Source organism: Eriocheir sinensis, unplaced genomic scaffold, assembly GCF_024679095.1.
Source record: "Eriocheir sinensis breed Jianghai 21 unplaced genomic scaffold, ASM2467909v1 Scaffold1208, whole genome shotgun sequence".
Classification (NCBI taxonomy): Eukaryota; Metazoa; Arthropoda; class Malacostraca; order Decapoda; family Varunidae; genus Eriocheir; species Eriocheir sinensis.
In genome coordinates this window covers 18,057-40,093 of record NW_026110528.1, presented here as the reverse complement: position 1 = coordinate 40,093, position 22,037 = coordinate 18,057, and the positions used below count along the sequence as shown (strand labels likewise).

At 39.6% G+C, this 22,037-nt stretch overlaps 1 protein-coding gene and 1 long non-coding RNA gene across 2 annotated transcripts; both read left to right on the top strand.

The window, feature by feature from the left end:
- Window positions 1–6,505: 6,505 nt before the first annotated feature.
- Window positions 6,506–8,652, top strand: LOC126989542 (uncharacterized). The gene is made up of 3 exons (XR_007743421.1): window positions 6,506–7,277; window positions 7,881–7,983; window positions 8,269–8,652. It is a non-coding gene; the product is annotated as an uncharacterized LOC126989542 (long non-coding RNA).
- A 3,426-nt stretch (window positions 8,653–12,078) lies between these two features.
- On the top strand, window positions 12,079–15,326 carry LOC126989544 (transcription initiation factor TFIID subunit 1-like). The gene is made up of 5 exons (XM_050848114.1): window positions 12,079–12,566; window positions 12,618–12,719; window positions 12,771–13,196; window positions 14,606–15,016; window positions 15,232–15,326. The coding sequence occupies exons 1-5, from the start codon at window positions 12,113–12,115 to the stop codon at window positions 15,324–15,326; spliced, it is 1,488 nt and encodes a 495-aa protein (XP_050704071.1). The 5' UTR covers window positions 12,079–12,112.
- The last annotated feature ends 6,711 nt before the right edge of the window (window positions 15,327–22,037 follow it).

Sequence of the window (22,037 nt, the reverse complement as noted above, 5' to 3'; positions counted from 1 at the left end):
ATTCAGACCCGGGCATAATCTATATATTTACCAAAACGAGTATGGAAAAAACAAAGAAATGTTGTGAAAACAATTAGGTTAGGTTTGGTTAGGTAAGTTAGGTTTGGTTTGGTTATTTTTTATGTGCCGCAGCACATTGTCAGAATTTTTTTGAAATTTCCAGAAATTTTGGCAACAGATCTCCTGAAATTTTACCGGGACCATCTGGCAACACTGTGGAGCCTTTCGTGGCTGTGCTAGCAAATAGCAGGTATGTAGTGATGTATTCAAGTGTGAGGATTACCTGTGGGCAAAGTGTAGGATGTCAGTGGAGTGTACAAGGAAAGGAAGAGCGTGATTGGAGAGAGTGTTGGACAAGAATTTTTAGGCGGCAGTGAATCTAGTCCTAGATCGAGTGTTTCTTCATCTGCTCTAGGGGCTATGTGAGTTGCAGCGGCTGTGCGAGAAAGACGCCTGTCTGCCCTACGGTAGTGATAGGTGTGCTCGTCACCTCTTATCCAGAGATGACCCTACCGGGGTGGAGTGGAGTGGGGTGGGGCCTGAGTGGAGTGGTTCTTACCTGGTTGGGCTCCCGAGGGAACCCCACAATGGCTAGCACGCCAGCCCGGAATTTTTTTAAAAGAACAGAGGACTATAAACTGAAGAAATGGCTGGAAAGTGTGCTATACACCCAAAGTATGTACAAACATTTGTAGTACCAATAAGAACACTCAAACACTGGTGGTCTGAGTTTGTAAAAAATTCTCAATGATTTGGTAAAAAATCTAAGCCCTTTTTTTAAAAAAAAGTTCCCAGGTGGGTAGGTATCAGAGCCGGCGTGTGCCCCAACTCTATGCCTCAAAATGCCTTAACAATTTATAAAATAAAAATTCCGGAGGGGGCTCACAGCGCCCAATTCTCAATCAGCTGGTAAAAAAATTAAGGAGACTTTTTTCAAGGCAAGGAGGGCCCAGTCAGGGAAGGATCAGGGAGCCGTGCATGGGCTTCCTGCGTTCACTTTTGTCCACGCAGGTTCCCCCCCTCCCACACACACACACACACACACACACACACACACACAATTTCAGGCTTCAGTTTTCTGGATCCGTCTCTGGTTTGTAGGGGAGAGCCGGTATGATTCGGACGGTGGGATGGTCCGTACATCACGTTTTCTGTAAAGCGTATGGATCCCAGATGCACGATATTTTGCGTGAACGTGCGAGACTTTGTTTACTCAGACCACGCGGAACCTCCACCCCGTGACCGCTGTGCTCTTAGACGTAGGTAAGAATTTATGTTTTTCTTACCTTCCTATGTATTATTTTCATTGTTTATCGTAAGCTATCACTCTATGAATATGTCAAAAACCGGTAGGGTATATCACTATGGTGGAACAGTGATGCATTACGAAGATATTGCCGTAAAAGTAGCCGGCGTGGTGTTGATGCTAGGAGATGTGTGTGTTGTTTTTGTTGTTTTAAAAATGGAGGATGATTCGGACAGGAGGGGGATGGTTCAGACATGTCCGAACCATCCCTCTCATCATTTATTCAAGCACGTGTTCAATTTACAAAATTAACATGAGTAAATAATTGTTTGAATTTACAGACGATGTTTTCTTTGTTTCAGAGTCATCATGGGAAGGAAATACAAGAAAAAAACGAACAAGGAGAGAGATGAGACTGCTCTAAAAAATGCTTTCTTTGAAGTACAGGAAAAGGGAGCATCCATTCGGAGAGCTGCGGAAAAATATGGGGTTCCAAAAAGTACACTTAATGACTACTTGTCAAGGGACAAGAAAGAAAACAAAGGATTTCAGCTAGGCAATTATGCAGTTAGACAAGTTCTCACACGAGCAATGGAAGAAGAACTGGCTGCTTACCTAAAACAGTGTTCAAACATGTTTTATGGCTTAACACCTAAGATAACAAGGCAGCTAACCTATGAATATGCACTAATGAACAAGGTTAATGTGCCTAATTCATGGAAAAGGGATGAATCAGCAGGGAAAGACTGGTTCACAGGCTTCATGGAGAGGCATGGCGATCTCTCTCTTAGAACCCCTGAAGCCACGAGTCTGGCTAGAATGACTAGTTTTAACAGAACAAATCTTGGTGTCTTTCAGGGGAAGCTAGAGGAGCTGTTAGCACGCTACAGCCTGACAGAGTCTAGCATATACAATCTGGATGAAACTGGATGCACAACCGTTCAGAGACTCCCCAAAATTATTGCACAGAAGGGAGCTCATCAAATTGGCCAGGTGACATCAAGAGAGCGTGGAGAGTTGATTACTTTAGTAGGGATAATATGTGCCAATGGTAATGCCCTGCCCCCATGCCTCATATTTCCTAGAGTAAGGTTTGATGAAGCTCGTATGATGGCAGGTGTTCCATCAGCATGCAAAGGTCTTGTTCATCCTAGTGGCTGGATGACAGCCAATAATTTCCCTTCTGTGCTGCAGCATTTTGTTGCTAATACTAGGTGCACTAAAGACAAAAAGGTCCTTCTGATTTTGGATAATCATGAATCTCATCTATCTTTGGATGCAATCACCTATGCTAAAGAAAATGGAATTGTGATCCTAACCCTGCCTCCTCACACATCCAACAAACTCCAGCCCTAGACAGATGCGTGTTTGGGCCATTTAAGACATTTTTTAATCAAGGATTGAATGCATGGATGCTGCAACACCCTGGGCGTTGTGTGTCAATCTATGACCTTGGCCCTATAATGTGTAGTGCCTGGGACAGAGCAGCAACTCCAGTTAATGTCAAAGCTGGATTTAGAGTCACAGGCATTCATCCATTTGACACCGGGGTATTCAATGAAGACGATTTTGTAGGAGCTTCTGTCTGTGACAGGCTACTACCAGATCCTACAGAACCACCAACCCCATCAGCAACACAACAAGACACCTTCCAGGCAAGTTCTGAACTGCAACCCTGCCCATCAACCTCACAGCAGTCAACCTCACAGCCATATCTAGCACTACAACTTTCCCCAACAACCACACAGCAAGCTACCTCCCATCCAAACCTTGCAGTGCATCTACCTTTAACAACTTCACAGCAGGTAGTCTCTCAAGCAGATCTCATTCCACAACCCTTGACCACAACTCTGCAGTCAGTATCCTCATCTGATCTTTCACTGGAGTCAGAGACACTAGGAATTTCTCCTCAAGGAATATCTTCTGTACCAGGGAAACCTCAACATCTCTCTCCTCAAGACATCAGACCCTTCCCAAAAGCTGCAACAAGAAAAGAAACTGCAAGAGGAAGAAAAAGAGGAAAGTGTATGATAGTGACTGATACCCCTGAAAAACTGGAAATTGAAAAGAGGCATATCAAGAGAAAGTCTACAAAGGTAAAGGAAGTGAAGAGAAATATAATAAATGTAGAACTAAAAGATGGATCAAAGTCACATAAAACAAAGAGGCCTGCTAAGAAGACTAAAGCATATGATGAAGAGAGCAGTGATAATGGAGACATCATAAATACTCAGCTTTTAGATGCAGAACTTAACCATTCTTCTGACATCTCTGAAGAAGACTTCGAAGATTTGGACATCAACTTTTTAGATAAGTCTCCAGAAGAAGGGGACTTTGTCCTTCTTGGAATAGACCCTATAAAGGGTAGGAAAGTACATTATGTTGCAAAACTTCTCAGTGGTTTAGATAATGAAAATGAATTCCAAGTTTCTTTTCTAAGAAAATCAATGAAAGTAAGGGGAAACTGCTTCTGCTTCCCAGATATTGTAGACGAAGCAACCATCCCTAGAGAGTGCCTTATTGGGGTGCTACCAAAACCTACCCCTGAAAGTATCAAAAGAAGGCAGGGGTATTACAACTTTTGTTTCAGTTTTGATGGCTATAATATGCGCTAGCTATAAAAGTTAACCAGTAAAGTTATGTTTTGTTTTGAAAGAGGAAGTTAAGTTTTTAAAGCTTCTTTTCAAGTCAGAAATAAGGTCAAGGAAAGCTAAGAGTGGAGTTATTGTAGGCCTGCATTATGTTACAAACTTCTCAGTGGTTCAGATGAATTCTATGTTTTCTTTTCAAGTCAGAAATAAGGGCAAGGAAAGCTAAGAGTGAAGTTATTGTAGGCCTGCATTATGTTACGTTTATAAGAGCATATCGTAGAAGATATTTTTGTATTTGAAAATAAAAATTACTTAAAAGTGATAGTTACATGTTTATTAGCCAATCCAAACTACGTAATGACAATAAGTGTTGAGTAATGAAAGTAACCGAACCATCCCACCTCTATGACCGAACCATCACCACGGGTAGGGATGGTTCGGACGATTTAGAAACCTGTGTTTCAGCCGCTACTGCTAAATACGGAAAGCAGTTACAGGTGTGCTATATTTATGGTAAAGAAACAAAGGATGAAGGATTATTTTGGCATCAACAGAATTATTTTGCTGCTTACAGTTTTTTTTTCTAAAAATGTTAAAAGAAAAAGTGTCCGAATCATACCGGCTCTCCATTGTGTCAATCATCGAGTGGCTTAAAATTACCTAAATGTCACCATGATACCTAACTAGTTGCACATGAAACAAAAATTCAAAAGATGCCACTATAAAAAAAAAATGGGGCTATGAAAACCCTGCCCGCACCACAAACGGGCAGCTATTTTCATCAGATATTGATGTGCATTTTTTCATAAATTTGGCCATTTTTTCCATCGCAATTATTTTCATTTTCCTCCCTCCTAACCTAACTAAAACGGTAATTTTTTACTTTAGCTACACCAGCAGAATAAACTATTTACGGCTTCATATTATAGTTGAGGGAGGTCTATAAATGTCCCTCAACTATAATATGAACCCGCAGATAGGAAAACGTAGGTATTTTATTTATTTATTTATTTATTTTTTTGTAAAGGTCCAGTATAACTCCGGCGCCTTAATTTTGGTCTATTTTCTTCCAAAACCTCACATAAGCCATGTATTCAAATATAAATAAGCGTTGTTCATTACCCCAAAACCGTGGTAAGACGCCCAGGTAGGCGAGTGATATGTGGCGTTAGGTTATGTGCACCCGACTACCCCTTGAAGTTAGTTTAGCGTTCCTAATGCTCCCCCGACATGCTCTTTTTTAATACTTTAGCTGGCGGCCTTGTGCCTCGCATGTTGGGGGTCAAAGGAACGCTAAACTAACATCAAGGGATAGTCGGGTGCACATAACCTAACGCCACATATCACTCGCCTACCTGGCCGTCTTGCCACGGTTTTGGGGTAATGAACAACGCTTATTTATATTTGAATACATGGCCGAAGCTCTTTGTCATTAAGACACCCATTTATTAAACAGGTCTAACACCTCTACACTCGAGAACCCCGTAAAGTAAGATAAATATTAATTCAATTAATGCAATATCTTACCTTGTAATGGGGATAGAGACCCGGCGGGGACACTTATAGAAACCTTAACCATAATGTAAGACTCCAGTAAGGCAAACAAGGCCGTAGGTAAGGTAATCTTTTGGTGTAGCTAAAGTAAAATATTACCACTAAAACTAATGAATCCTAATCTAAAACAATCTAAAATAACCTATCCTACCTAACTTAACCTAAATTACAGGGCGAAGGCAATTTTTTTTTCATTTCCCCACCTAACCTAACCTAAAATAACCTAACAAAACCAAACCAAACCTAACCCACTAACCTAACCTGATTCGAAGTATTGGGGTGGTGGTGAGGGGCAAGTATTTTTTTTACGAACCAAAAAATTGCCAATTTATAAATAGCACATCGAAATCTATAAAAAGAAAGTAGTTTCAACCCGAAAATCCTAATCTGACCTCTGCTATAATAATTCTGCAAAATATTTTAGGCCAAGTATATACAAAGTTTAGATGATTGCCTTAATTATTGTTCACTAACCAAACCCAAGATTTCCTAAGCTAACCTAACCTAACCTTTCCAGAAATTACCTGCCAAAATGGAAGGAAGGGTTTGCCACCCCCTTCCTTGTTCAAGTAGTCATTATGGGTAAAAGTGTAGAGTCCTTTCTCGGCGTTATTACTGGTTTGTTTTTTTCCTCGTTTTCCCAGCACCAACAAACTTTAAGACGTGGCGGGAAGGCGGAGTTTTAGGGTGGAGGAAGCCACATAGGGCAAATTTGGCAAGACCCAAAAAGTCTACTGTGAAAACTATAACATTTTTAGGGAAATTCCCCAAACAAGGAAAATCCCTATCTAGGGAAAATCCTCGATCATACAATGGTGGCAACGCTATGAGCCTAGAGTACCCCATGAGGGGACTGCGCTCCCAGCGACCCACCCTACCTAACGGAGGGGCTGTGCCCCCCTCGATCCACCCTACCTATTGGGGGGCTGCGCTCCCATCGACCCACCCTACTTTTGTTTTGTAAAGTAAACATGGAATTCAAAACATATCCGGAGCTACGCCCCCTTCCCCCCGAACCCCCTTGCCTATCTGGGGTACTGCGCCCCCTCGACCCCTACCATTTGGTGGCTTCACGCCCTCGTCCCCCTCTACCTAACCGATAGTCGTTTGGCCATGCAACTTAAGGACTTGGGTTTAACTTGACCTAACTGAGTCATTTTGGTGCGTAACCTAGGGACTCTCAAGTTAAACTTAACGTAACATTAACTGATACCTTGCCTTAACCTACCATCACCAAGTACATGTAATGCATGGTAATGTTGTGATATATATAGCTAAAGTAGAATATAACCGTAATTATGAAATAGAGTACTCCAAGATGTTAGAATAGGCAACGTTAAGTAAAAAAAAAGGTAAAGTGGGTGCATTCGCAGTGGCTGCGCGTGGCTGCGGCACTCATCTCCATCCCATTAGCCCTTGGAGCCTGTGGTGGGTAAGAACCCGTTATCTCGGGACACATGGCTGCAGGGAATGACATCCGGGTTTCCACAGTTTACCTTCCCCAGGTTTCCCCAGGTACCCGTTTATCGACCAACCCGAAAGGGATGGATGAACAGCTGGGTGGGCTGTACGCCGACTGCCCAGGCCGGGATCGAACCCGAAAACTGGGCCCGCAGATTTGTAGCCAGGCATGCTGACCACTGCACCACGGAGGCACTACATTATTGGGAAACTTCCATAGATGATGGTTTTCCTTTTGGGGAGCCTTTAAAAAAAAGTTTTTTTTTTATTTACCATAGACTTTTTGAGTCTTGCCAAATTTGCCCTTTTTGGCTTCCCACACCCTAAAACCTCACTTTCCTGCCAGGTCCCCAAGTTTGCTGGTGCTGGCAAAAACAGAATCAATGAAGCATGGCAGACGCAGAAGCGGCACAATAAGGCGAAAGGTATTTCACTTTATGTTAGAGGGTACCTAGGTGGCACTTCTCCCCACTTTCTGTTTCTGTTTTACGGGTGTGTGAAGGCTTGTGCCCGATCGGTTAGAAAAACAAACCAGTAAATACGTCGGGAGAGAACTCGGCACAATTACCATGAGGGTTTTGATCCCTTCACTTCTCACTTGTGTGGTTATTAGTGATCTATGATGCGTTATTAATAATAAAATACAGAAATACACCTTATAGTACTACTAACATGCAATACTGTTATGAATTTAGTGACAACGAAAATGTATATAGCTATGTATTTTTCTTTAACTGGGATGCATTATGCTAAAAATGCAGTGTTTGCAATTTCTTTATGGCATTTCTGCCAGAAACATCACTGGTATTATTTCTACTTCCCCATATGCATACTAAGCCTGTTAATATAGCTGCAGTAGTTTTCATGTGTGTAGTGGTAAAACCACTTTTGTCTGTAAATTATCAGTTACTGAATAGTAACTAGTTTTGAAGAGGTCAGATAGAATGTTTTCAAACTTAGGAAATTAATTTTACTAGGATGTGATGTGAAATTTGCACAGACAGACCATTAGTAACAATTAATTTCAGGAAGAGCGTATCCTGCTACTGTATGGGCTGGATCAACCTCAACTTGTAACTGGTGGTAGCTACTCCATCCATTAATTCTTTCCCTCTGTTGAGACAACTTAAAGTGAGTATGTATATATAATGTCTTATTGAATGTTCTATCTATGCATGATGTACTGCTTCAAATTTACTTTACAGACCTTTAAAGTCTGACTGATCACCTATATCACTGTCATACTGAAACTCTCTTCAGAAGGCAATTTTTTACTTTGTGTTGTGTGTAATCATTGAGCTCGTTTGTGTTGTAGTATGTAATCTTTAAGCTACTCTGTGTTTTGTATAAACTGCAGAACTACTTTAATTTGTTTTGTGTACTCTAAACTAATATATTTCATTTGTTATCTTTCAGAGTACTAAACCACTACTCTAACTCTCCTATTTTTCCCTGACTTTTGATCACAGTCTCTTCTCAATTAATTATGTCTTACCATAAAAGATACAGGCAGATACAACGTGAGCTCAAGGAACTGTTGGTTAGTAGTAGTGAAGAGGAAGCTGACTGGGTTCATCAAAACACCAAAATTCCCAAACTTTACCATAATAACTCTGACCCATCTTTAAGCTTTTCTGACCAGGACAGTTGTGAAAGTACATCCTTATCCCCCTTGATAGTAACTGCACCAGAAGAATTAAGCACAGATGATGAGAGTCACCACCATATATCTGATTTGGCACTTGAAGAAGGATTAGCTTTATGGGCATCAAAAAATAACATTACACGCCAGGCAGCAAATGAATTATTTGAGCTGTTGAGGAATAATGGGCATAATCTACCTAAAGATTCACGCACTTTGGTGGAAACTACAAGGTATGTAGAGGTATTAGAAAAATGTGGAGGACACTATTATTATTTTGGGATTGGTTCATGTTTGCAAAATATATTGAAGACTCATCCAGCATTTGTAAAAGAAAATGATTCGGTTAAACTCAGTGTAAACATAGATGGTATTCCTTTACATAAATCAAGCAATGAACAGTTCTGGCCTATACTGATAAAGTTCAGCTGCTTTAAGCCAGCATTAGTTGCTCTGTATTGTGGAAAGACTAAACCAGATTCTATTGACAGTTTTTTGGAAGATTTTCTTCAAGAATATAAGCAACTTTCTGAAAATGGTTTAGTTTTTGAAGGGAAAAGACTGGCAGTAAGAATAGTTGCATTTATTTGTGATGCACCTGCACGCTCATTTATCAAATGCATAAAAGGGCACAATGGGTATTACTCATGTGAGAGATGTGAAATTAAAGGAACCTGGCAATCACATGTTCTTGTATTAGACTCTGCACAACCCTGTAATGAAAGATCTGATGAGAAATTCAATCAGGAACAGTACAGGGATTCTCATCAGTTAGGAAAAATTCCTTTGATTCAGTATGGAATATCTTGCGTGAAAGGGTTTCCACTGGATTACATGCATATGATTTGCCTTGGTGTTACCAGAAGAATGCTACTTTTCCTCATAAGAGGTTCTAAGAAATGCAAACTCTCTCAGCTTCAAATAAGTTTAATTTCTTCTTCTTTAGAGAGTCTTTCCAACAAACTACCAAGTGAATTTGCTAGACAGCCACGATCACTAGCTGTAATTGATCGCTGGAAGGCCACCGAATTTAGACAGTATATATTATACACAAGTATTGTTGTCCTGAAAGATGTTGTTCCTGATATTATATACAAAAACAGTCTTTTGCTTACTGTGTCCTTATCAGTTTTATTGAATTCCAATGATGAAATACGAAATTCTTACTTACCATATGCAAGAGAATTACTTAAGTGTTTTGTACAACAGTGTCGAGATATATATGGTCAAAGTTTTATTGTATATAATGTTCATAATCTTCTTCACTTGGTAGATGATGTAGAGAATTACCAGTGTTCCCTTAATGACATTTGTGCTTTCCCATACGAGAATGAACTTCACAAAATAAAGCAGTTAGTGAGGTCATCAAACAATCCAGTTTCTCAAGTTTTCAAAAGACTTGCAGAAAAGAAAATGTTTAATGAATCAAAAGTGACAGAAGCTAATCACAGAATATATATATCTACAAAATACAAAAATAATTGTTTCATGTTAAAAAATGAAGATTTTGTGTTCCTTAGGAAACTAAAAAATGATGTCTACTATGAATGTGATGTTCTTCGTCAAAGCCAAACTGAATTTTTTTTTACTGAACCATGCAATTCTAAACTCATTAACATTGTGTTTATGAAAAATAAGATTAATTTAAAAAAGAAAGTAATTCACTTAGAGCAGCTGCATAGAAAGGTGATAAAATTGCCATACAAAGATGGTGTTGTTTTAGTACCAGTTGTACATGACATTTTCAGTTAGGTGGGCAGTTGTACATGGTGTATTCTCATGACTGATATGTGTTTACTAAAGAGAAGTTAAGCAAAACGTTTCAGATCTGCAGGATTTTAGTCTTCATACACAAGTTGTATTTGTTATGTATCTCTCTTATGGCCATTGTTCTTTATCTCAAAACTGTTCATCTGCATCTTCACTCTCCTATTCGTATCCCTTATGCCTTTTGTGCCAGTACAGCCCGGAGTGCTGCTCTTCGGCTTATGAAGAGGATTTTGTCAGGTTGAGACATGGGTAATTGTTTCTATACTACATTTAAAATATAGAAATTAGGTTGTTATTCTTGTCATATACCTATCTGAAGAGGTAAAACTGCCAACATGCCTAGCTTTTAAATATTGTATTATTCGTACTTGAATATCTTACTGCTGATGTTATTAATGAAACAAAATATGCAAAGCATGAACATAGCCCATTGATTAATTATATTTTATATTTAGAATGTGGAAACGAGCAGTTTGGTTGGAGGGTAAGAAAGAAGAAGAGGGTGTGGTGCCATCCAGCTGGGTATTAGAAGAGAACCAAACCTTGTTTTGGCCACAAGGAGTTAATGCTGAGAATGCCCTTCATAATCAGCAAGAACCAGACCCTGCATCATGGAGAAAGTTTATGTTGAAAAAAGTGAAGATCACTTCTGGTTGGTGTTTTACTATTATCTTGCTGTTATTGGATGACGTTCACTTTCATGTTTATTCACCTCAGAAATGCTCATTTTTGTTGCCTTTTAGCTGTACCTGATTGAGATAAATGTCACAAAAATTTAGGGCTGGTAATGAAATGTTTGGCGCCTGAGATGGGCAGTGGTCGAGGTATGCAAAAAAAAAAAATATATATATATATATATATATATATATATATATATATATATATATATATATAGATATATATATATATATATATATCTATATATATATATATATATATATATATGGGTTATGAACAAGATGTACTCAGTACCGTAACTTTATTTTGCTACGTTTCGCCACTCAGACTTGATGGCATCTTCAGGCTAATAGAAGAGGTATTGGTGTGGAATCTTATATTATAATATTTTAAGTATTTTGGTGTAATTGTAAATTTAATATGTATTTTATTCTATTAGACTGAAGATGCCAGCAGTCTGAGTGGCGAAACTTAGTGCAAAATAAAGTTATGGTACTGAGTACGTCTTGTTCATAACCCAAGTATTTCAAGAAACTTCATCAACGCTATATATATATATATATATATATATATATATATATATATATATATATATATATATATATATATATATATATTTATTTATTTATTTATTTATTTATTTTATTATTATTATTTTTTTCCCCTCATAGTTTTCAAGAATGCGATACCTACCATCTGACATCTACGGTGGAGAGTTCTGAGAGCAACAGTGATCCTGATGAAGGTCTACTCATGAGAAAAAGGAGAAAACGTTGTAAGAAAAATCTGCCTGATGACTTTGTCAGCAGTGAAAACTTACATGATAGGCATGCCTGGTCATATTTGAAAACAATTTATGAAAGAAGAAAATCATAACAGTGAATACAACAGCAATACTATTGTTCATTAATAATTAGATTGACAAACTGAGAGAACTGAGAGGTGGGGGATAGCTGGGAAAACACAAAGTGGTTTGGTTAGCAAATTTCTTCAATCTCATTTTTGTCTACAAAGTGTCTGACTGTAAACATTTACAGGTGAAGGGTTTCCCTGGACTATTCACTGTCTCCTTTTATTTGTCTTTGACAGCCCCCAACACCAAGCCCTTTCACATTTTTTTTTTTTCGTGTCTTTGTAATATGTAATGATTTTTCCACAGAAGCTGTCCACATGAAGCCAGCCTCACAGAAGCCACAGGTCACAACCTCTCAAGATAAGGTAGCTTCTGCTCCTTCACAGGTTGTACTTCCAACACCTCCTCCTAAGGTGTCTTTGGATATGCGGTCCACCAGAACCCATGGGATCATGGAGTGCAGTGCAACAAAAGATTCGGTATCCAGCAAGACAGCCAAGTCATCTGACAACAGTGATGGCAGTGGCCAGCATGACAGGAGACATCATGACACGCCTTACCAAAAAAGAAACCATGATCGAGGTGACAATCTTGACCACCATGACAGGAGACACCATGACACACCTCACCGAAGAAGAAGCCATGACCAAGGTGACAGTCCCGACCACCATGACAGGAGACACCATGACACACCTCACCGAAGAGGAAGCCATGACCAAGGTGACAGGAGACACCATGACACACCTCACCGAAGAGGAAGCCATGACCAAGGTGACAGGAGACACCATGACACATCTCACCGAAGAAGAAGCCATGACCAAGGTGACAGGAGACACCATGACACACCTCACCGAAGAGGAAGCCATGACCAAGGTGACAGGAGACACCATGACACACCTCACCGAAGAAGAAGCCATGACCAAGGTGACAGGAGACATCATGACACACCTTACTGAAGAAGAAGCCATGACCAAGGTGACAGTCCCAACCACCTATCTTACTATAGTGACAGTCCCGACCAGCATGACAAGAGGCACCATGACACATCTTACCGAAGAAGAAGCCATGACCAAGGTGACAGTCCCGACCACCTATCTTACTATAGTGACAGTCCCGACCAGCATGACAAGAGGCACCATGACACACTTTACCGAAGAAGAAGCCATGACCAAGGTGACAGGAGACAGCTTGACACACCTGACCGAAGTGATAGCCCTGGCCAGCAGGAGAGGAGATATGAAAAACACTATCAAAATAGAAGTCATGACCACTATGACTGGGACAATAGACGTGATAGACACAACCAGAGAGACAACAAGAGCAGGTGTGACCCTTGTAATGACAATCAAAAGAATCACAAAGGTAGCCAGGAAGATGCTGAATCCAGCTTCCCTCTAACTAGTAAGTTCTAATCCTTATCACTATGAGGAATTGTATGTAGTGATTAGTACCCAAAATGACAAAGTTGAACATAACAATATTAAGTACGTAGACCTAGTTGATATACCCTGGAACATTATTGCACTGTTATATTCATTACGTATTAGGCTCCGTCCACACTAGCGTAAATCCCTCCGGGCACACAGAAGCTTACGTCCACGTGGCAATGCCTGCCTGCCTAGGCCCCTTGAGCCCCAGTCAAGAGACGAGCACCCGTGCAGTCAGGCAGAGGATCTCTTTAATCTGATGAAGACTGCGGTACGACAACATGAGACCACTGATTCTAGCCGGATGGAGGGGTAGACATGACCATCTGGTGTAGCCGTATGTACTTCCCTGGCAAACTGACAGCCATGGATCCAAAGCTCCCATTGTACCTTGTATGTCTGGCAGTGGTGTACTGCCAGGTGCAACGGGCTATGCCCGATGAAATTCCTCATCTTCTGTCACAGGCAGTTTACTCGTCTTTTGCAAATGTGGAGAAAATGTCAGCGGGCAAACAACTCGCTTCTGCCCGCTAGAGTGGATGGAGCCTTATATTGCATGGCATAGTAGGTAGTTTCCCACAACCATTTTCAGTTTCTCAATTTTCTAAATATTTAACCCAACTGTCCTTTATATATATGTTTTTTTTTTTTCACATCTTGGCCACTACGCTTGTTAATGACACTGGCCTATAGTTTAACGGATCCTCTTTACTGCCACCTTTAAAATTGGTTTGATGGTTGCCCTCTTCCAATCCACTGGTATTTTCCCGGCCCTGTGCCAGTGAGACATATCAAGTTACTCAATTTACCCGCTAATTGTTGTATGCACTCTTTTAGCACCCAATTTGATACCCCATTTGGCCCTCCTCACTTTCTTGCATCCAGTTCCTCCAATAGTTTTATAATTTCCTCTGTTAATGTTTGTACCCTTTCCAGTGCCCTTCCAGCCACTGACACTGTATCTATCTCAGCAAACTCCCTCTCCCTTGTGAACACACTTTGGAAACATTTATTTAATACTTCTACTACCTCATTAATATTACCAAACATTTCACCATTCACTTAACTTTCAGAATCTCATCTTTATTTTTCAGTTTCTTATTTAAAAACTCATAATCACTTATCTACAATATTTTTCTCAAACTTCTTTTTTTCCTGCCTTCTTATTTTGACATATTAATCTCTCTTCCTTTTGTACTCATTCCATAAATCTCCACTACTGTTCCTTGTCCATTTATGCTATGCCCACTCCTTAACTTGCATGGCTTCTGCACACTTTGTTATACCACTCTTCTCTTGATGTGTGTGTGTGTGTGTATTTTATTTTTCTTGTAATTGGGAAGTTATTTAGCATCCTCAGTTATGTATTATTTTTTCTTATAGGATTTCAGAAGCGAGTGTTACAACTTCTGCTGGACATCAGGAAAACTGTTTCGGATACGAGCACATGTGGTGGTAAACCAGCTGACACAGCTTGTACTCTTACAATCAAACGGAATAATTCCCTGGAAGAAGTGCAGAATCTAGAGGATGAATTGGTTAATCCCAGTTATTTCATGGAAGTGTGCAACCAGTGCGTCCGCATAGGTGGCTATAATAAGAGAGATATGGTCTCTAATTTGATGTGCAGGTTTATGACCAAAAACCTCATGTGTCAGTATAACATGCTTGGGCAGAGAGGCAAGCTGTCTTTTAGAAAAACAAAGTTATACAATGTGATTCAGGAGAGCGTGCTTAAAAAGTTCTCAGATTCAAATGTGACAGAAATACAAATGATAGTTGCAGCAAAATTGCGTAATGCTCCAAAATAGAAAAATGAAAATTAGCTGATGTAAAATGGTACTTACAATCAGTTAAGATCTGCAAGAATGTTAAAACAAACCAATATTTGTCTCATGCATGACCTTGGTGTAGTAAAGTATTTTCATACCAAGACGAACTGCAATAGCGCAGTGAAAAATCTAGTCATACTCACTGCCACCAGTCTAACGGGTCTCTTGGTGAGCCAGACAGCAAGACCACTACACCACTGTGGTGTAGGGGTCTTGCTGCCTGGCTCTCACTCAAGAGACCCGGGTTCGACTTCTGGTGGCAGTGGGTATGACTAGATAAAGTATTTTCATTTTGTATGTTACTAAAAAAATGCTGGTAAATTTATCTCATGACTGATTGAACACAGATGACCTCATATATTGTAACTATGTGTACATTTCCCTTCCTCCCCCCTCTCTCTCTCTCTTAAAGAAGCTCTTTTTCTATCAGAATGACAAAATTTATTGATGTGTAAACAGTATAAGGGGGGATGTTAGAGAAGCTTAAGAATGAAAGAACCAGGACCGCCGAGAACCGAACCTCAGACAAGCTGTTCCCGCCACCACGCTAACCTGGTCCTGGTTCTTTCAACTTGTCGTTATGGGATTCAAGCTTAAGAATGGTTTTAAGATGTGGAGAGAGACTTACTGCTGTAAAATTTGAACCGATTGGGATATTACCTCATGATATTTATGTGAGATGATATTAATGATCTCAGATTATAAAAGCAAACTAGTATTATTAACAGTGATTTATTTTGTAATTTAGTAATAGATATAACATTTTAATTTATAATTTTGCTTTTGCCTACCACTTAGGTTCCCATGTATTTTTACGTAAATGAAAAGTATGGAGCTACAAGTATCAATTCACAAAATGCTTAATTTCATTGACAACTGTGGTCTGTATTGTTTTAAGCATATTGTGTACTTGTGGCAGGCCTGGTATTCTTTGCATATATTCCCCCTGGGGCTACATAGATGCTAGAATGTAGCCCTCTCCATGTCGGCTGTGTGCCGTAAGAGGCGACTGATTCTGGCCCTGGGTGGGGATCTCTTTTACTAGCCCATAGCAGGTCTTTTTACCGCTTGACATATTTTCCCTTCTCATTTCCCTTTGCTTTCTGTCCATTTTCTTTTACGTTCTCTTACTTTTCCGAGTGGTGGGCTGACTCTTTGTCAGAGTGAGGGTTGGTGTCCTTTACTTCCCATAGCCATTTCTGTCTTTCTCTTGTTCTATATACCTCTACTGTTTAGGGTGACACTAGGCTGGGGATCTGCCCATTCTTCTCTACCTTTTATAGTCCCACTTGTGGCACATGCCCTGGGATAATGCTAGGCACAAGTGCCATGGGAACCCATTTATTGAGTCGTGGCCCGGGATGGCGGATGGTCACCCTCACAGTTCAAGGGTGGTTTCTGCTGTTCTGGACCATGGCATGGGGAGGTAATGCATAGGAGCAGGTGTCAGGCTATGGATGGATTGTGGCTAAACAAAGTTTTAATTTTTTGTATTACTGGGATCATCCATTTATATATTGCAGTTATTCTTCATTCAAGTCAGATATCTTGAAAGCCTTTATATATAAAAATGCAAGCACTAACTTTTTTTTTTCATAAAATATGGAAATTATTTTGGTTTTGATATTTTTACAAGGATGAAGATTATTAAATTTATGAAAAAGTGTAAGACTGAAGAATATATATACACACTTTCTGTATTACTTGTATTTTTTACATGCCTACCTTGTATTCTGAAATTGCACAGTACTATGGTTGCATTCAACAAGTGTGAAGGCTGCATTATCGTGCTCTACCAGCCTGCCTGTCAACAATGTGCGGTCTCGTAAAGGATATGTTTCTGTTTATAATAGCCTATTCGACTATAGCTTACGTAAATGATACAGAAACATATACTGAGAGACTGGATGCACTGATGACATGCAGATTACCAGAGCACGATAATGCAGCCTTCAAACTTGTTGGAATCAACTACAAAAGCTCAGATAATTCACGGATAAATAAACACATGGATTATTCCACCAGATATTACCGTGTATTACACGTGAATTTGTACACGTGTATTCCACGTGTTCATTTTCACGTGAATTCGATTTTGCATTTTCCATCAAATATCCATGAGTAATCCACGTGCAGGATCCACGTGTATTCCACGTGAATTACGTGACATTTGCCCACTGGGAAGGAGCATCCCCTACACAGAATTTTGTACACGGTGCTGTTCTCACTCTTTGCACTGCCCTGATCACTTCTTGCTATACAGTATATGATCTTTAGCCCTGCCAAGTTTAATATTCTCACGCCATTCATGGCAAGGAATTTGGTGATGGGCTCAGTAACCTTGGCACAGGGCACTATTATTTAGCCCTCTGCTTTTCTTTCCTCATTGTGCAATGTGTCTGTACTCCTAGCCCATACCAGTGTCGTCATTAGCCTTGGGCTTCCGGGGCTTGAGCACCGAATGCTTTTACACTAGCCCCGAACCTTTCTTCACCCCCGTGGCATAAAGATTACATTTTGAATCCATATACCAGTAGTCTGAGCAGTTTCTAGTTTACTGTGCAAACTTCAACCCCTGATGTTTTTCTCTTAGCCCCGAATATTTTTGATCCGTAGAATCGCCCCTGGCCCATACAGAATTCCGTGTTGGGGATGCCCCCTTTCGTACTATGGTGAAACTGCATGAGGGATAAGGAGGAGGATTAGCGAGCGCAGAAACGACGTGCAGAACCACAGGACAACCAACTCGGTGGTGGTGCATGCTGAAGAACACAGCCACCTGCCAGAGTGGAACACAGTGGAGATCCTGCGCTTGGGGCTAGAAAAAAGGACAAGGAAGAGGGTGAAAGCTGCATACATTTCCACAGAAAGAAACACTGATCACTGGGAGGGACTGCTGAAGACTAGTCATTGTCACTACGTGTAGGACTCGGGACAGCTGATCAGTGACGGAAGGGACGTGGAGAGGCCAAACATTGTCGTAGACAGTTCATGGGTCGATGGTAATGATGGACTAATGGCAGACCTCAGTTCCCAGGTCACCCGCAAGATGACCCAATGTAGATATAAATAAGCAGCTGCACACTTCTACCTGCTCTGTCTGAGGAAGACTAAGTCAAAACGTAAGAGAAAGTACTTCTGCTCCATCCTGGGTTTCCCTGCACAATCATACCACTAACCAGTCATTGCAGTGCAGCAAGACCACTACACCACATACATGGGAAACAGGCAATTCATGTGCTAGACACAACTGTTGGATGGATATACACATTTGATAATGCGGGATGTGGGGTGGCTGCTATTATTATACCCATGGTACAGGATATAATGGTGAGGTGCAATGGTTCAGTTATCTTTTACCACATTGCATGCAGCACCAAGATTATGCCTAGATTGTGCCTGGAGTCCCTTGTAGTCACAGTTATGTAGTCAGTGTTCAGTTCTTTGGTGGTATGTTGGCCAAATATATGGAAGGCATGGGCTACCCTCACCTCTAGCCATGGCTGCCTAGATGTTTATTAGTCTTTATTTGCTTCTGTATTTTTCAGTTGTTTTTGCCTTATATATTTCTGAAACCTGAATGTTTGTTGCCCAATAGTGAGGATGGATAAAGTAGAGTTTGTGAGGCCTAGTTTTAAGGATGGATAAAGTATATAGAGTTTGTGTGGCCCATTTGTGAGGATGGATTAAGTAGATTTCGTGTGGCCCGATTGTGATAACGGTTTAAGTAGAGTTTGTGTATCCCTGTTGTGGAAATGGATTAAGTAGAGTTTGTGAGGATGGGTTCAGCGGTTTGTTTCTGGCCCAGTCGTGGGAATGGATTAAGTACAGTTTGTCTCTGACCTAGTTTTGAGAATGGATCAAGTAGAGTTTATCTTGTCTAAGCTGTGAGAATGGATGAAGTACTACTGCAATGGTTCCCAACCTGTATACCTTGCGGGTGCCATGGCGCCCTTGGAACTATATTATGCCGCCCCCAAAGGTCAGCCAGAAAACTGTGAAACAGTCTTCATTGTAGCACTTTATATATATATATATATATATATATATATATATATATATATATATATATATATATATATATATATATATATATATATATATATATATATATATATTATATTTATTTATATATATTTTTTTATTCAGACAATAACAATTAAGGAAATATGTAATATTACAATTTTATTTTTATTCAGACACTAACAATCAAGAAAATAAAAATTAATCAATAATAATTCATTACAATAATTAATAATATAAATTTAGGAATCTTACTTGTAAACAAGGAGGCTTGGGTAACAGTAGCCATGTGGTTTGACAGTTAGCTGTGTGATATAAAAACTTACAATGGGTGATATGTATAAAGGCTTAAAGTATTGTTATTAGCTTTACTAGTTCTAATATTCAGTGTGATATTTATCATAAATTTCTTTTGATAGCGCATCATGGTTTAGTGGATTTATCATTATTTTTTTTGTGATAGTTCATGGTTTGGTTGAGTCTGTGAGGCTTAGTTTTGTGGGTTGCCGGTCAACTGAACCAGTGCCACTTGCACCAGTACCACATGCACCAGTGCCAACTGAACCAGTGGTCAACTGAACCAGTGGTCAACTGAACCAGTGGTCAACTGAACCAGTTGTCAAGTGAACCAGTGGTCATTTGAACCAGTGGTCATTTGAACCAGTAACCATCTGAACCAGTGTAAACTGAACCAGTACTACTTGAACCAGTACTATTTCAACCAGTGACCATCTGAACCAGTGGTCATCTGAACCAGTGCTACTTGAACCAGTGCAAACTGAAACAGTACTACTACTTGAACCAGTACTAATTCAACCAGTGACCATCTGAACCAGTGGTCATCTGAACCAGTGCTACTTGAACCAGTGCAAACTGAACCAGTACTACTATTTGAACCAGTACTAATTCAACCAGTGACCATCTGAACCAGTGGTCATCTGAACCAGTGCAACTTGAACCAGTGCAAACTGAACCAGTAGTACTTGAACCAGTACTATTTCAGCCAGTGACCGTGTAATACAATTTAACCCTTTTTCGAAGGCCGATGGTACTGTACTCCGTTGTGTAACCCTTTCATTACAGGTGTAACTCGTTTATGTTAGCATCCTCCCTGCACCAGCTTAAACCACGCATACTGAATTAAAACAACAAATTATCCTAGGCTTTGCATTGAATTAAAACAAGAAATAACCCTAGGCTTTGTACTGAATTAAAGCAAAAAATAATCCTAGGCTTTGTATTGAATTAAAACAAGAAATAAGCCTAGGCTTTGTACTGAATTAAAACAAGAAATAACCCTAGGTTTGTACTTAATTAAAGCAGGAAATAATCCTAGGATTTGTACTGAATTTGTACTATTTCAGCCAGTGACCGTGTAATACAATTTAACCCTTTTTCGAAGGCCGATGGTACTGTGCTCCGTTGTGTAACCCTTTCATTACAGGTGTAACTCGTTTATGTTAGCATCCTCCCTGCACCAGCTTAAACCACGCGCTTATGCAAAGCCATTTTTATTTTGAGCTGGTCCCAGTCCTGCGACACGTGGAGTCGGGATGCTGTCGCGGACCTTTTTTTTTTTTTTAGTTTTATATTATATTTTTATTTATTTATTTATTTATTTTTTTTACTTTTTTCTTTTAGTTTTTTTTTCTTTTCCTAGCTTATAACAGTTTTTATATTTCCTTTTCTTGTTTTATTTATTTTTATTTATTACTTTTTGTGAAATATTTTTCACTTTGTGTTTGTAAATGAAGTGTGACCATTTTAATGTAGGTTTCCGAAAGAAATAAAAATACAGTTGAGTCACAACAAATTCTGCTGAACTCGCACATATTTTATGGAATAAAAAATACTCTGAATTGTAAGTAAGCTAATTATATTCAGATCTTGAAGAAAAATAAAGTTGAAGAAAAATAAAGTTTAAGAAATATAAATAAAATGCAGTACCAGCTTAAACCACGCATACTGAATTAAAACAACAAATTATCCTAGGCTTTGCATTGAATTAAAACAAGAAATAACCCTAGGCTTTGTACTGAATTAAAGCAAAAAATAACCCTAGGCTTTGTACTGAATTAAAGCAAAAAATAATCCTAGGCTTTGTATTGAATTAAAACAAGAAATAAGCCTAGGCTTTGTACTGAATTCAAACAAGAAATAACCCTAGGTTAGTACTTATTTAAAGTAACTTGTCGGCTTCTTCACCATAAGATCTAACTTTAACTGCTAGTCTGTTTGCTAAAAGTACATATGTATTTATTGGCCTCTCAAGATTGACAGCTTGGGCATTTTGCATTGTTAGCCTATGAACTGCAATGTCTTTTCTGATACCATTCATGAAAGACCACATTGTTGGATGAGAGCACATAAAAAGTGACTTGAGCGAATTATGAAACCCTTCCGTGCAATCATACATGACAATGTCTGCATAATCATTAGGTATCTCAAAGTTTCGAGACTGAGGAGGTGGTTGGATGTTCTCCTCTTTTTGGCGTGTTCGTCTAATACGTCGTTCAATGGCAGATTTAACTGGCATTCTTGCCAAGACATCATCGTTTAAGGGACCATCTGAACCTTTTTTTCGGGAAGAGTGTGCCAATTTTTTTAACACACGCGTCTGGCAATCCTGCCTGCGGCCCCAGGGCGCCGCCAGTGGCCCGCCGCGGCGCCGCCCACCAGGCCCAGTAGGGGGTTAGACTTCACTGAGAGTGGGTGCTTTCTCACGTTGCACCTACTCAGTTAACCGTACTTTTTTTTGTAGTTATAATACTGTATATCTTCAAATAATTTTATGTGAAATGGCTCTAGATATTTCACAGTCCTTGAGAGGTGGAGAATTGCTAGTGCATCATGGTTTTGAGTATATTCTTCGGACAAAAGAGCCTTGGATGGATGCTGAAAAAAAGTATTGGAGGTGCAGGAAATATAAGACTTTCAAATGTAAATCATCAATAATAACG